Below are 13,686 nucleotides of genomic sequence, written 5' to 3' on the forward strand. Positions count from 1 at the left end.
TTTGGGACGATGCCCGCTGACTTTCTGCTCTCCCTCACTTTCCCTTGCGGGAATTTGAACAACCCCGTCCCCACAGACATTGACTGGAGGGCTGCAGGGTCAGGGTCGTGGCAGGTCCTAAAGCCCGAGCTAGTGCTCCCCAGAATCAGCTGCACCTCAGCCACAGGGGCCGCTGATGGCGTGGAATGGGCTTTGGGATCCCCGGGCAGACTGGCGAGAGGGGGGCGGGCATCTGTGCGGGAACTGTTTCCCGATCCATTTGTTCTTACCTTCTCCCCATCCCCACCCCACTGCTTCCAGTGAGGCTACACTGTCCCCTGTTTAGTTGTCTACTAGGGGACGATTCTGGGCTCTGCCTTTCTCCAGCTGTCCCAGTCCCAAGCCTCACCCCAGCTGGCCCCTTCCCACCATGGCCACCCCCTTTCCTGGACACAACGACGACCCTTCTGTTTACCCCAACCCGCTCCCTCTCCATCTCCTTCACAGTGGCTGGATCCCAACCCTGCCAGGTCCTTCTCCTCGTCCTCCCTCATTTCTGGAAGGAGTGTTGAGTCACTGGTCACTATGAGTGCTTACAAAGTGGACTTTCATCTCGGCTTAGAGTAAAGTTGAGGCCCCATGAGGGGACTGGTCTTTCCGAGCGCAGGGGACGGGCAGGGCTGGGTGAGAAACACCCAGACTCAGAGCACAGGGCCATCTCAGACCCCTGACCCAGGGGGGCAGGGAGGACTGGTGCAAAATAAGACTGGCTCCTGCTCCCAGTGACATCACTCCCTTAGTCCTCCTCCTCTTGGACCGCCTCGAAAGACCCTTGGGACTACCCTCCCTGTCCCAGGGAGGGAACCTCAACCCACATCCTACCATCCAGAACACACATAAACAAACATTCTCTCTCACACACACAATCTCACACACTCAGCAGATGTCAGTGCTGTGTTTTCCCCTCCCCCAGGGTCCCACTGCCTGGGGGGGTCTGGGCCAGCAAGGTTCTTGTTCAGCTTCCTGTCCCGCATTTGTCACCATGTGTCACTGGTGGTGCACAAGTAGAGGCGACTGTTTCCGGGTCCCAGCTCTGTCTGTCACCTCTAGGGATGAAGACTTCTGTTCTAGGGGTTGGATGGGGAACTTGGTGTTGTTGAACCCCTTCTCATAAGAGGCTGTGGAGCCCTCGTTGGCTGAGGCAATGAGCAAAAGACCCTGCCCCGCCAGCTGCCGGTACCAGAACAGGTAAACGTGGTCACTGTTGTTCTGGTAACACTGGATCTTCACCGTGGTTCCGCTCTTCCGGATACCCCTGTTGGGCCACTGAGAGATCAGAACCCCAAGCCCAAGGCCTCCAGGGTAGAGGGTAGTGGGGAGAGAAAGAGAGAGAGGCACAGAGTGAGGCAGAGAAGGGAGATGTAGAGATAGGGAGAGAGATGGGCAGAGAATGAAGGTCAGGATTCAATGGGAGGCAGGGAGGCAGAGGGTTGGAGAGAACCAGATTGGTTTATGGTTTAATGGAAAATAAATTGGAAAATACAATGGTTGACGTGGAGGGTGAAAAGAAAGACGAGGAAAACATAAAGAGGAGAGGAAATGAGTGGAGGCAAGGGGAGAGTGACATAGAGACAGGGAGAGAAGAGAGGAGTGATGAGAGGGGAGGTGGAAATGTGACGAAGGCCCTGGCTGAAGCGGGAGGGAGCGCTGATTTAGACCCGGTGGTCCAGTCCCAGGAGCCTCGGTTCTCGTTAGGCTCCACCTCCACCCGACCTCAGCCTCTGCCAGGTGCAGCCTAGCTCAGCACTTGCCCCACCGGAGCCTCCAGACTCTTGCCTGCTCTCTTGCCCCGGCCCCTTCACCTGCCGGGTGCCCTTCACTGCAGCCAGCCGATGGGTACGGACCCGTGCCCCCCTCGACGCCTGGAGCCCTTTGAGCTGCCCGTGCGGCCTCCTCTCCGCCCCATCCCCCGGCCCAAGACTCCTACTGGGCCTCAGCAGCAGTGGCAGCAGCAGCCGCAGCTGCAGGAATCGCCGCATCCTCCCGATCCCGTTTCCTCCGCTTGTTGTCCCCTCTCCGGGCCTGGACCGGCTCCCAGCAGCGCTTGGAGGAGAGCAGGTACCCCATTGCCCCCCGCCCCCCGACTGCCCCGGACTCCTCCCCTTCTGCTCCTCATCCCACGTCCCCCACCCCTTCCCTACCTTGCTTCTTCCACTCTTTTTCATCCCCGAATCTACCCCAAGTAGAATTCATATCTCTTAATTGTACTCTTTCAAGCACCCAGGTCAGTGCTCTACACACAGTAAGCACCTCTGACAGTTCTTGCACATAGTAAGTGTCCACTACAGAGTTCTGCACACAGTAGACAGGAAGCAGCGTGGCTTAATGGAAAGAGCACAGGCTTGGGAGTCAGGGGTCATGGGTTCTAATTCCGGCTCCGCCATTTGTCAGCTATGTGACTCTCCCCCACCGCCTTCCTCCCTTCCCTCTCCTTTATTCTCGAATCTTCCCTTGGAGAGTTCATTTCTCTTACTCATTTGAACTCTCCCAAGCACCAGGGCGGTGCTCTATACAGAAAAGGCGCCCAGCACAGGGCTCTGCACAATGTATGAGTTCAGCACAGAGCTCCACAGGTGCTCAGGACACTGCTTTCACACAGAGAGTGCCCAGGACAGAATTCTGAACAGAGTAAGGGTCCAGGACAGCACTCTTCACATAGGTGCCCAGCACAGCACTCTGCACACAGTAAACCCTCAATGGATGATGATGATGATAATGTTGGTATTTGTTAAGCGCTTACTATGTGCAGAGCATTGTTCTAAGCGCTGGGGTAGGTACAGGGTAATCAGGTTGTCCCACATAAGGCTCACTGTTAATCCCCATTTTACAGAGGAGGTAACTGAGGCACAGAGAAGTGAAGTGATTTGTCCACAGTCACACAGCTGACAAGTGGTAGAGTCAGGATTCGAACCCATGACCTCTGATTCCCAAGCCTGGGCTCTTTCCACTGAGCCATGCTGCTTCTTGGTCCTATCATTATTGTTATATTGTACTCTCCCATATGCTTAATACAGTGCTATGCACACATTAAGTGGTCAATAAATACAACTGAATGCCTGAATGAATGAATAATAGAAAACAAATTCATGGGTGAGTGTGTGGGACTCCAGGATGAGGTTGCTGGAGGGAGGCAGAGAGACTGAAAGGTAGACAAGGGTCTGTATGTGTGTGATAGCCAACCCTGTCCAACTCGATTTGCTTGCAATCACTCCAGCACTTAATAAGGTCCTTGGCACATAATACCGTAACTATTATTAAGCACTTAACAAATACCATAATTATTATCATATCACACACCTGTTCTTTAGAATGAGTGTGTATCTTCCCTGGATGGTAACCTGCCTCCTCTCCCACTACCTTTCCGCACCTGACACCGCCCCCCACTTCCACCCCTAACCACATCCCAGGGGCCATTGGGCAGGGGTGTCCTCACCCTCGTGGGTTTGTGGTAGGGCGGGGAGGGTTTGTGCACAAAGAGGGTTTGTATCGCTGCAAACATCCCCCTGACAGGGACACTGGTCCACATGGCTAGTTCTCTGACCTTCCAGGCAGACCTAGTCAGAAGGAGTCAGAAGGACCTGGATTCTAATCTCTATTCTAATTCTAGATTCTAATTCTAGATCTAATTCTAATTCTAGAATTCTAGATTCTAATCTAATCTCTATTCTAATCTGTAATCTCTAGAGAAGCAGCGTGGCTCAGTGGAAAGAGCACGGGCTTTGGAGTCAGAGGTCATGAGTTCAAATCCCAGCTCGGCCACTTGTCAGCTGTGTGACTGTGGGCAAGTCACTTAACTTCTCTGTGCCTCAGTTACCTCATCTGTAAAATGGGGATTAAGACTGTGAGCCCCACATGGGACAACCTGATTCCCTTGTGTCTACCCCAGCGCTTAGAACAGTGCTTGGCACATAGTAAGCGCTTAACAAATACCAATATTATTATTATTATTATTATTTCTCCACTTGCCTGTTGTGTGACCTTAGGCAAGTCACTTAACTTCTCTGTGCCTCAGTTACCTCAATCATAAACTAGCAATTTTTCATTCATTCATTCATTCAATCGTATTTGTTAATAATGTGCTATTTGTTAAGTGCTTACTATGTGCAAAGCACTGTTCTAAGCCCAGGGGGATACAAGGTGATCAGATTGTCCCACGTGGGGCTCAGAGTTTTTAATCCCCATTTGACAGATGAGGTAACTGAGGCCCAGAGAAGTTAAGTGACTTCCCCAAAGTCATGCAGCTGGCAAGTGGTGGAGTCAGGATTCGAACCCATAACGTCTGACTCCCAAGCCCGGGCTCTTTCCACTGAACCAAGCACTTACTGTATGCAGAGCACTATACTAAGCGCTTGGGGAAGTACAATGCAACAATAAACAGTGACAATTGCTGCCCAAAATGAGCTCATGGTCTAGACGGGGGAGATAGACAACAGTACAAATAAATAAAATACTAGGAGCCCCATATAGGACAGGGACTGTGTCTAGCAGCGTGGCTCAGTGGAAAGAGCACGGGCTTTGGAGTCAGGGCTCATGAGTTCGAATCCCAGCTCTGCCACTTGTCGGCTGTGTGACTGTGGCCAAGTCACTTAACTTCTCTGTGCCTCAGTTCCCTCATCTGTAAAATGGGGATTAAGACTGTGAGCCCCACGTGGGACAATCTGATTCCCCTATGTCTACCCCAGCGCTTAGAACAGTGCTCGGCACATAGTAAGAGCTTAACAAATACCAACATTATTAACATTATTATTAACCTGAATAACTTGTATTTATCCCAGCACTTTGACCAGTGCCTGGTACATACTAAGGGCTTAACAAATACCATTAAAAAACACTAGAGGTTTCACACCCTACCCCCTCACCCTGGGGAGGCTGGAAGAAGGGCTGAAATGAGGGGGTGGTTCAGGGCCACATCAGTGAGGCGGTCCAGGGCCACATCAGTGATGGCCACTGCAATCCTGGGCAGATCCATAACCCCTAGGAGAATCCCCACATCCAGTGTCTGGGAAATGGACTTGGAAAAGGTACCTCTAGATCTGTCTTGGAACCAGGAGACTTCAGCCAGCAGTGGGAGAATTCCATGGCAGTCAGGAAATGAAACTCAGAATTCTCAGGAAGGGGAAGTCATTCTCCTGAGCTCCAAATCTCCTCTATAGTCAGTGTCAGTTACTCACTGGTGGCCCATCACTGACACAACCACATGCAGGACAGGATTATGGGAAAGGAGGTAGGGGCTTCTGAGGACAAAACCCATGGCTCCCTGTGGTAGTGTTGGGGTTGAGCTATCAGAGGGTCCAGTCCTGGAGTGTACAATCCAGAGGGCTGAGTGAGGCTCCATCTTCAGGATTAGCAGCTTCCCCAGAGAAGGGCTGAGGTCAGTGGGGGAGACCAGACTAGGCATCTGCAGACTAGAAGAACCCAAAACAGAAAATTTGCAGGGAAGATCCAAGATACTGGGACAGGGATAGCTTCTTCTTTGGTAATGGTATCCCTGCGTGGCTCAGTGGAAAGAGCACGGGCTTGGGAGTCAGAGGTCATGGGTTCTAATCCCGGCTCCACCACTTGTCAGCTGTGTGACTTTGGGCACGTCACTTAACTTCTCTGGGCATGTCACTTAACTTCTCTGGGCCTCAGTTACCTCATCTGTAATATGGGGGATAAGACGGTGAGCCCCCCGTGAGACAACCTGATCACCTTGTATCTCCCCCAGCACTTAGAACAGTGCTTTGCATATAGTAAGCACTTAACAAATACCATTATTATTATTATTGTAGTTATTTGTAGAGCACTTGCCATGTACCAAGCACTGTGCTAAACACTGAGGATAATAATGATAATTGTGGTATTAGTTAAGCACTTACTATGTGACAGGTACTGTACTAAGCACTGGGGTGAATACAAGCAAATCAGGTTATATCTAGAACCTGTCCCACTTGGAGCTCAAAGCCTGAATCCCCATTTTACACATGAAGTAACTGAGGCGCAGAGAAGTTAAGTGACTTGTCCAAGGTCACATAGAAGAGCAAGTGACAGATCTGAGATTAGAACAAAGGACCTTCTGATTTCCAGGCCTGTGCTTTATCCAGTATGCCATACTGCTTCTCATATAATATAGGATAATGATAATAATAACAAATTGATGGCATTTCTTAAATGCTTACTATGTGCCAGGCACTACTAAGCCCTGGGGTGGGTATAAGCAAATCAAGTTGGATACAGTCCCCATCCCATGTGGGGCTCACAGTTTCAATTCCCATTTTATAAATGAGATAGCAGGCACAGAGAAGTAAAGTGACGCAGCAAACAAGTGGCAGAGGCAGGATTAGAACCCATGACCTTCTGACTCCCAGGCCCGTGCTTGATCTACTATACCATGCTGCTTGGACATGGTCCCTCTCCCACATGAGGTTAATATTTTAAAGGGTGGAAGGAGAACAGGTATTTAATTTCCATTTTATAGAAGAGGAAGGTGAGGCACAGAGAAGTGAGGTGACTTACCCAAGATCACAAAGCAAGTGTCAGTCAGGATTAGTACCCAGGTTTCCTGACTCCTGGGCCCATGCACTGAACACTAGGCCACACTGATTCTCACCTTTACTGGGAGGTGATACCATTTATGGATTTATTGAGAGTGGTTATTTGCCTAATTAAATTATATTATTTGGCCTTTAATTGAAAATCAGTTATGATGACTATTGTTCACCTTCTGGGCAAGCAGAAATGGTGGGATTCATGTTGACTAGACAAAATTCCTACTTCAGTGCAGAGGCAGGAGAGAGACTCTCTCCAGGTCCACAGCAACCTGGGTTCTAATCCTGGCTCCGACATTTGTTTTGTTTTGTGACCTAGGAAAAGTCATTTTACTTCTCTGTGCCTCAGCTAACTCATCTGTAAATTGGGGACTAAAACTGTGAGCCCACTGTGGGACATGGATTGTGTTTGTCAGTCAATTGTATTTATTGAGAATTTACAGTGTGCACAGCACTGCGCAAAGCACTTGGGAGAGCACAATATAACAATATAGCAGTCACATTCCCTGCCTAAAATGACCTTATGGTCTAGAGGAGGAGAAAGACATTAAATAAATTAAATTTCAGATATGTACATAAATGTTGTGGGGCTGGGAGGGGGGATGAACAAAGGGAGCAAGTCAAAGTGGCGCAGAAGGGAGTGTGAGAAGAAGAAAGGAGTGCTTGGTCAGGGAAGGCCTCTTGGAGGAGATGTGCTTTCAGTAAGGTTTTGAAGGTGGGGAGAGTCATTGTCTGATGGATATAGAAGGAAGGCAGGACATGGGTGAGAGGTCAGTGGTAAGACAGACAAGGTAGAGGTACCTTGAGAAAATTAGCATTAGAAGAGTAAAGTGTATGGTCTGGGTTGTAGTAGGAGAGTAATGAAGTGAGCTAGGAGGGGGAAAGGTGATTGAGTGCTTTAAAGCAGATGTAAGGAGTTTCTGTTTGATGTGGAGGTGGATGGGCAAACACTGGAGGGTCTTGAGAAGAGGGGGAAGATGGGCTGAACATTTTCATAGAAAAATGACCCAAGCAGGAGAGTGAGGTTTAGACTGGAGTGGTGAGGGACAGGAAGCTGATAGGTCATCAAGGAGACTGAAATTGTAATCAAGGCAGGATATGGTAAGTGATTGAATTAACCTGGTAGCAGTTTGGATTGAGAGGAAAGGGAGGATTTTAGTGATGTTGTGAAGGTTGAACCAACAGGAGTTACTGATGGATTGAATAAGTGGGTCGAATGAGAGAGAGAGAGTAGTCAAGTATAGCCGAGGTTATGGACCTGTGAGAGGGGAAGGATGGTGGTGCTGTCTTCAGTTATGTGAAAGTGAGAGGGAGGACAGGGTTTGGGTGGGAAGATAAGAAGTTCAGTTTTAGCCATATGAAACTTGAGATGATGAGAGGACATCCAAGTAGAGATGTCTTGAAGGCAGGAGGAGATGTGAGACTGCAGATAGGGAGGGAGATCAGGGTTGGAGATGTAGATTCAGGAATCATCCACATAAAGATAGTAATTGAAGCCATAGGAGAAGCAGCATGGCTCAGTGGAAAGAGCACGGGCTTGGGAGTTAGAGGCCATGGGTTCTAATCCCAGCTCCGCCATTTGTCAATTGTGTGACTTTGGGCAAGTCAGTTAGCTTCTCTGTGCCTCAGTAACCTCATCTGTAAAGTGGGGACTAAGACTGTGAACCTTATGTGGGACAACCTGATTACCTTGTAGCCCCCCCAGCGTTTAGAACAGTGCTTGGCACATAGTAAGTGCTTAACAAATACCATTATTATTATTATTATCGTATAAGCAAATTATTTCTCCAAGAGAGTGAGTATAGACAGAAAATGGAGGGGGACCTAGCACTGAACCTTGAGGGATCCCCACAGTTAGGGGGTGGGAAGCAGAGGAGAAGGCTGTGAAAGAGATTGAGAATGAGTGGCCACAGAGACAGGAGAACCATGAGAGGGCCAGGTCAGTGAAGCTGAAGTTGGATAATGTTTACAGGTGAAGGGGTTGATCAACAGTGTCAAAGGCAGCTGAGAGGTCAAGGAGGAGTAGGATGGAGTAGAGGCCATTGGATTTGTCAAGAAAGAGATGATTGGTAACCTTAGAGAGGGCAATTTCTGTGGAGTGAAGGAGACAGAAACCAGGTTGGAGGGGATCAAGAATTGGAAGAGAGGAACTTGAGATGTCCAGTATAGACAGCTTGCTCAAGGAGTTTGGAGAGGAATGGTAGGAGGGAGACAGGGCGATAACTGGAGGGAGCCCACGGGGTCAAGGGAGGGTTGTTTTTAGGATAGGGGAGACATGGGCATGTTTGAAAGCAGTAGGGAAGAAGCCATTGGAGAGTGAACTGTTGAAGATGGCAGATAGGGAGGGGAAAAGTGGGGAGGCAAGCCTTTCGATAAGTTATGAAGGCATGGGGTCAGATTTTCAGTTGGAGGGGGCTTGAGATACTGTTGGGAAAGATTGAAGTTGAAGAAGGGGAAGGATTGGGGAGGGACTGAGATGGAGGAGGGGAAATTTTAGGGAGATCATGCTTGTTGGTTTCAATTTTCTCAAAAAAGTAGGTGGGCACTTGATTAGCTTGTATCTACCCCAGAGTTTAGTACAGTGCTTGGCCCTTAGCAAGAACTTAAATTCCATTTAAAAAAATAACTACCTGCCTTGGAATGAGGGCTGGAATGAGGGCTGCCTAATTAGACCCCAGAGTTCTCTCACAACATCTTAGGGTTGGGGGCAGTTGTTTAAAGGCTGAGTGTCATGATTCCTTAATCAGGAAGAAGAAGCTAAGGGCACTGGAACTTGGGGACACTGCAAGATGTTGAGGGTCTGGGAGTCTCCCAGTGGTTTTTTGGGGTTGGGGAAAAAGCTGAGGTGACCCCACATGACCATGGACTTGGTTGCTGGCTCCAGTAACATTGTGGGCCAAGATTGGACCCATCTGAACAATGAGAACCCAATCACAAAACAACAATCTTAATAACAACAACCTGGAAAACAAAATAGTGACAATAATGTGCTTCGTACTGCTGAGTCCTGGTCTCCCTCCTGATCTCTTGCTCTACCTCTTCGCATCCCCCTCTAAGTAGCATTGCTTAGTGGATAGGACATAGGCCTGGGAGTCAGAAGGAGCTGGGTTCTAATCCCTGCTCCACCACATGCCTGCTAAGTGACCTTGGGCAATCACTTCACTTCTCTAGGCCACAGTTACCTCATCTGTAAAATGGGGATTAAGAGTGTGAGCCCCACGTCTTGATCTCACCTACCTCACCACCGATACCTAGTTCACCTCCTGCCTTTGGCCTGGGATTTGCTCCCTCCTCATATGTGACAGACAATTACTCTCCCCCCAGTTCAAAGCCTTATTGAAGGCACATCTCCTCCAAGAGGCCTTCCCAGATTAAACCCCACCTTTCCTCATCTCCCACTCCCACCCTGACTTGTTCCCTTTGCTCTTTCCCACTCTCAGCCCCACAGTACTAATGTACATATCTGTAATTTCATTTGTATTCATGTCTGTCTCCCAACCTCTAGACTCTAAGCTCATTGAGGGCAGGAAATGTATCTGCTTATTGTTGTTTTGTGCTCTCCCAAGTGCTTAGCACAGAGCTCTACACACAGTAAGTGCTCAATAAATATGATTGAATAAATGAATGAATAAATGACAGGGCCTGTATCCAACCTGATTAACATGTATCTACCCCGGTGCTTAGAACAGTGCTTAGCACGTAGTAAGCATTTAAACAAGTGTTATTATTATTCCCCATGTGGCCTCCTGTGGGCTGAGCTGATTGTGGTTCAGGGAGGGGATAGGCCTGCCTTTAGCTGGCCTGTTCCCACAGCAGCAATGCTGATGGGTCTTCGAGAGACTGGTACTGCTGCCTCCCAGGTCATTCATTCTCACTGCTCTGCCTCCAGGTCTGGCCATTATTCAGGGTTTTGGGACAATTCCCAGACTCTCTGCTCTCCCTCACTTTCCCTTGCAGGCTCTGAGGGCCTGGACTGATCCCTACCTCCTCCAAACACCTACTGGGCAAGGCAGGGTTTGTGGCAGTTGCCCAAAGACCCAGTTAGTCCTACCCTGAATCAGCTGCATTTCAGCCATGGGGGCAGCTGTGAAGAATCTATAATGGTGTGGAAGGGCCTTTGGGAGCCTCAGGGAGACTGTTTGGAGAGAGGGTGTGGGTATCTGTTCAGGAACTGCTCCTTGACCCTCCTGTCCTTATACTGTCCCGCCCTATAGGTTCCAGTGGGGCCACATTGCCCCCCAGTGACTGCTACGACTCAACCCTGAGCCTCTGTCTTTCTCCAGCTGACCCAGCCCAAAGTTCCACCCAGACGGCCCCTCCACAGTCAATCAATCTCTGGTATTCATTGAGCACATACTATAATAATGTTGGTATTAAGCGCTTACTATGTGCAGAGCACTGTTCTAAGCGCTGGGGTAGATACAGGGTCATCAGGTTGTCCCACGTGAGGCTCACAGTTAATCCCCATTTTACAGATGAGGTAACTGAGGCACAGAGAAGTGAAGTGACTTGCCCACAGTCACACAGCTGACAAGTGGCAGAGTTGAACCCATGACTTCTGACTCCGAAGCCCGGGCTCTTTCCACTGAGCCACGCTGCTTCTCCTGTTCAGAGCACTGCACTAAGCACTTGGGAAATTATAATACAGCAGAATTAGCAGACTTTTCCCTGCCCATAACACTTAGACTGAGCTTCATAAAAGACAGGAACTGTCTCCTCTAATCTCTCTGCCCATTCATTCTCAGTCTCCTTCATGGGCTCCTCCCTCTCCCATCCCCTAACTGTAGGGGGTTCCTCAAGGGTCAGTTTTTGGTCCCCTTCTGTTTTCCATCTATTCTCACTCCCTTGGTGAATTCAGCCTTGCCCCTGGAACTCAAGTGGATGAGGAGGACTCAGTGCAAAGTAAGACTGGCCCCTGCTCTCTTTCCCTCCCCTGAGATCCTCCTCCCCCTGGACCCTGCCAGACAGTTCTCAGGGCCTCCCTGCCTCTCCCAGAGGAGGAGGCTCACCATTCCCAACCTACCACCCAGCACATGCGTGCACGCACACACACACACGCCCCCATAAACAACCCTCCCCAGCCCCCCCGCCACTGGCATGCACCACACATGCAATCTCTCACACACACCCAACATCTACACACTAGCATGCACACACACACATACAATCTCACACATACACACAGTCTCACATACCCAGGTGTCAGGGCTGTGGTTTGCCTTTCCCTTGGGATGTTACTGCCCGGGGTGGGGCTGGGCCGGTGAGGTTCTTGCTCAGCTCCCTGTCCCCCATCCAGCACTGTGTCGCTGGTTGCGCAGAAGTAGAGGCCGCTGTCCTTTGGTTCCAGCTTCATCACCTCTAGAGAGTAAGACTTCACTTTTGTGTGTTTGATCGGGAACTTGGTCTCCTTGAACCCCTTCTCATAGGAGGCTCTGGAGCCCAAGATGGTCGAGGCCATAAGAACGAGACCCTGCCCAGCCAGCTGCTGGTACCAGAAGAGGTTAGTGTGGTCACTGTCGTTCTGGTAACACTGGATCATCACCGTGGTTCCCTTCTTCCAGATACCTCTGCTTGGCCACTGCGAGATCAGAACCAGAGCCTCCAGCGCAGAGGGCAGTTGTGGGAGAGGAGGAGAGAGAAATTGGCAGAGAGAGGTAGAGGCAGGGAGACATAGAAACAGGGAGAGAGATGTGCAGATAGTGAAGTTCAGGATTCACAGATAGGCAGGGGCGGGAGAATTGGAGAGAACCAAAATGGTTTATGGTTTATTGTAAAATACAGGGGAGGCAGGGAGGATGATAGACAGGAAGAGAGGAAAGAAGAGAGAAGATGAGAGGAAGGGGTGACAGAGACAGGAAGAGAGGAAAGAGGAGAGAAAATGAGAGGTGAGGGAAGGGGCGGCGGCGGGAGATGGAGTGGGGAAGAAGAGACAGAAGGCCTGGCTGAAGCGGGAGGGAGCATGGTTTAAGTTCCGGTGATCCAGTCCCAGGAGCCTCGGGTCCCATCAGCCTTCACCTCCACCGGACCTCAGCCTCTGCCCGGTGCAGCTGGGCCAAGCCCGCGTCCCCACTCCAGTGCCCCAAGCTCCCTCCAGCCCTCTCACTCCGATCCCTTCCCCCGCCGGGTCCCCTTGAGTGCGGCCAGCCGATGGGCACGGACCCCTGCCCGCCTCGATCCCTGAGCCCTCTGAGCTGGCCGTGCGGCCCCCTCTCCGCCCCCTCCCCCGGCCCAAGACTCCTATTGGGCCCCAGCAGCAGTGGCAGCAGCAGCCGCAGCTGCAGGAATCTGCGCATCCTCCCGATCCCGTTTCCTCTGCTTGTTGTCCCCTCTCCCGGGCCTGGGCCGGCTCCGAGCAGCGCCTGGGGGAGAGCAGGTATCCCCTCCCTCCCCTCCCCCCCGCCACGGACTGCCCCGGACTCCTCCCCTTCCGATCCTCATCCCCACTTCCCTACCCCCTCCCACCCTTCTAGGCTGTAATGTCGTTATGGGCAGTGGATGTGTCTGTTTATTATTATATTATAATCTCCCCAGTGCTTAGCACAGTGTTCTGCACACAGTAAGCGCTCAATAAATATGATTGGCTGATTGTTCCTTCAGCTCTCCCTAATCCCCGAATCTGTCCCTGGAGATCTCTTACTCAGTTGTGCTTTGCCAAGTAGCCAGGACAGTGCTCTAGACACAGTAGACAACTAGGACATTGCTTGTATATAGAGAAGCAGTATGGTGTAGTGGATAGAGCACGGGCCAGTGAGTCAGAAGGTCATGGGTTCTAATCCCTGATCTGCCACTTGTTTGCTCTGTGACCTTGGACAAGTTATTGCATTTCTCCGTGCCTCAGTTCCCTCATCTGCAAAATGGAGATTGAGATTGTGAGCTCCACATGGGACAGGGACTGTACCCAACCCGATTTGCTTGTATTCACCCCAGGTTTAGTATAATCACCTCCGCCAAACTGATTCTCTTTCCCTCTTCAAAACCTTACTTAAAAATCACCTCCTCCAGAGGCGTTCCCAGACTGAGCTCCTCTTCCCCCTCTACTCCCTCTGCCATCCCCCCTTTACCTCTCCGCAGCTAAAGCCTCATTTTCCCCTTTTCCCTCTGCTCCTCCACCTCTCCCTTC

General features: G+C 50.4%; 1 protein-coding gene across 1 annotated transcript in view; it reads left to right on the forward strand.

Moving 5' to 3' along the window:
• The first annotated feature begins 1,788 nt into the window (after positions 1–1,788).
• LOC100088455 (trypsin-like) overlaps positions 1,789–13,686 on the forward strand; it is a 50,540-nt gene continuing 38,642 nt past the window's right edge. Inside the window, exon 1 of the mRNA XM_029058530.2 lies at positions 1,789–2,097. Within this exon, the coding sequence (XP_028914363.1) occupies positions 1,872–2,097 (226 nt within the window). The 5' untranslated portion in view covers positions 1,789–1,871. The remainder of the gene's footprint in view (positions 2,098–13,686) is intronic.

The sequence above is a fragment of the Ornithorhynchus anatinus genome, chromosome 2 (genome assembly GCF_004115215.2).
Source record: "Ornithorhynchus anatinus isolate Pmale09 chromosome 2, mOrnAna1.pri.v4, whole genome shotgun sequence".
In the NCBI taxonomy this organism is placed as follows: Eukaryota; Metazoa; Chordata; class Mammalia; order Monotremata; family Ornithorhynchidae; genus Ornithorhynchus; species Ornithorhynchus anatinus.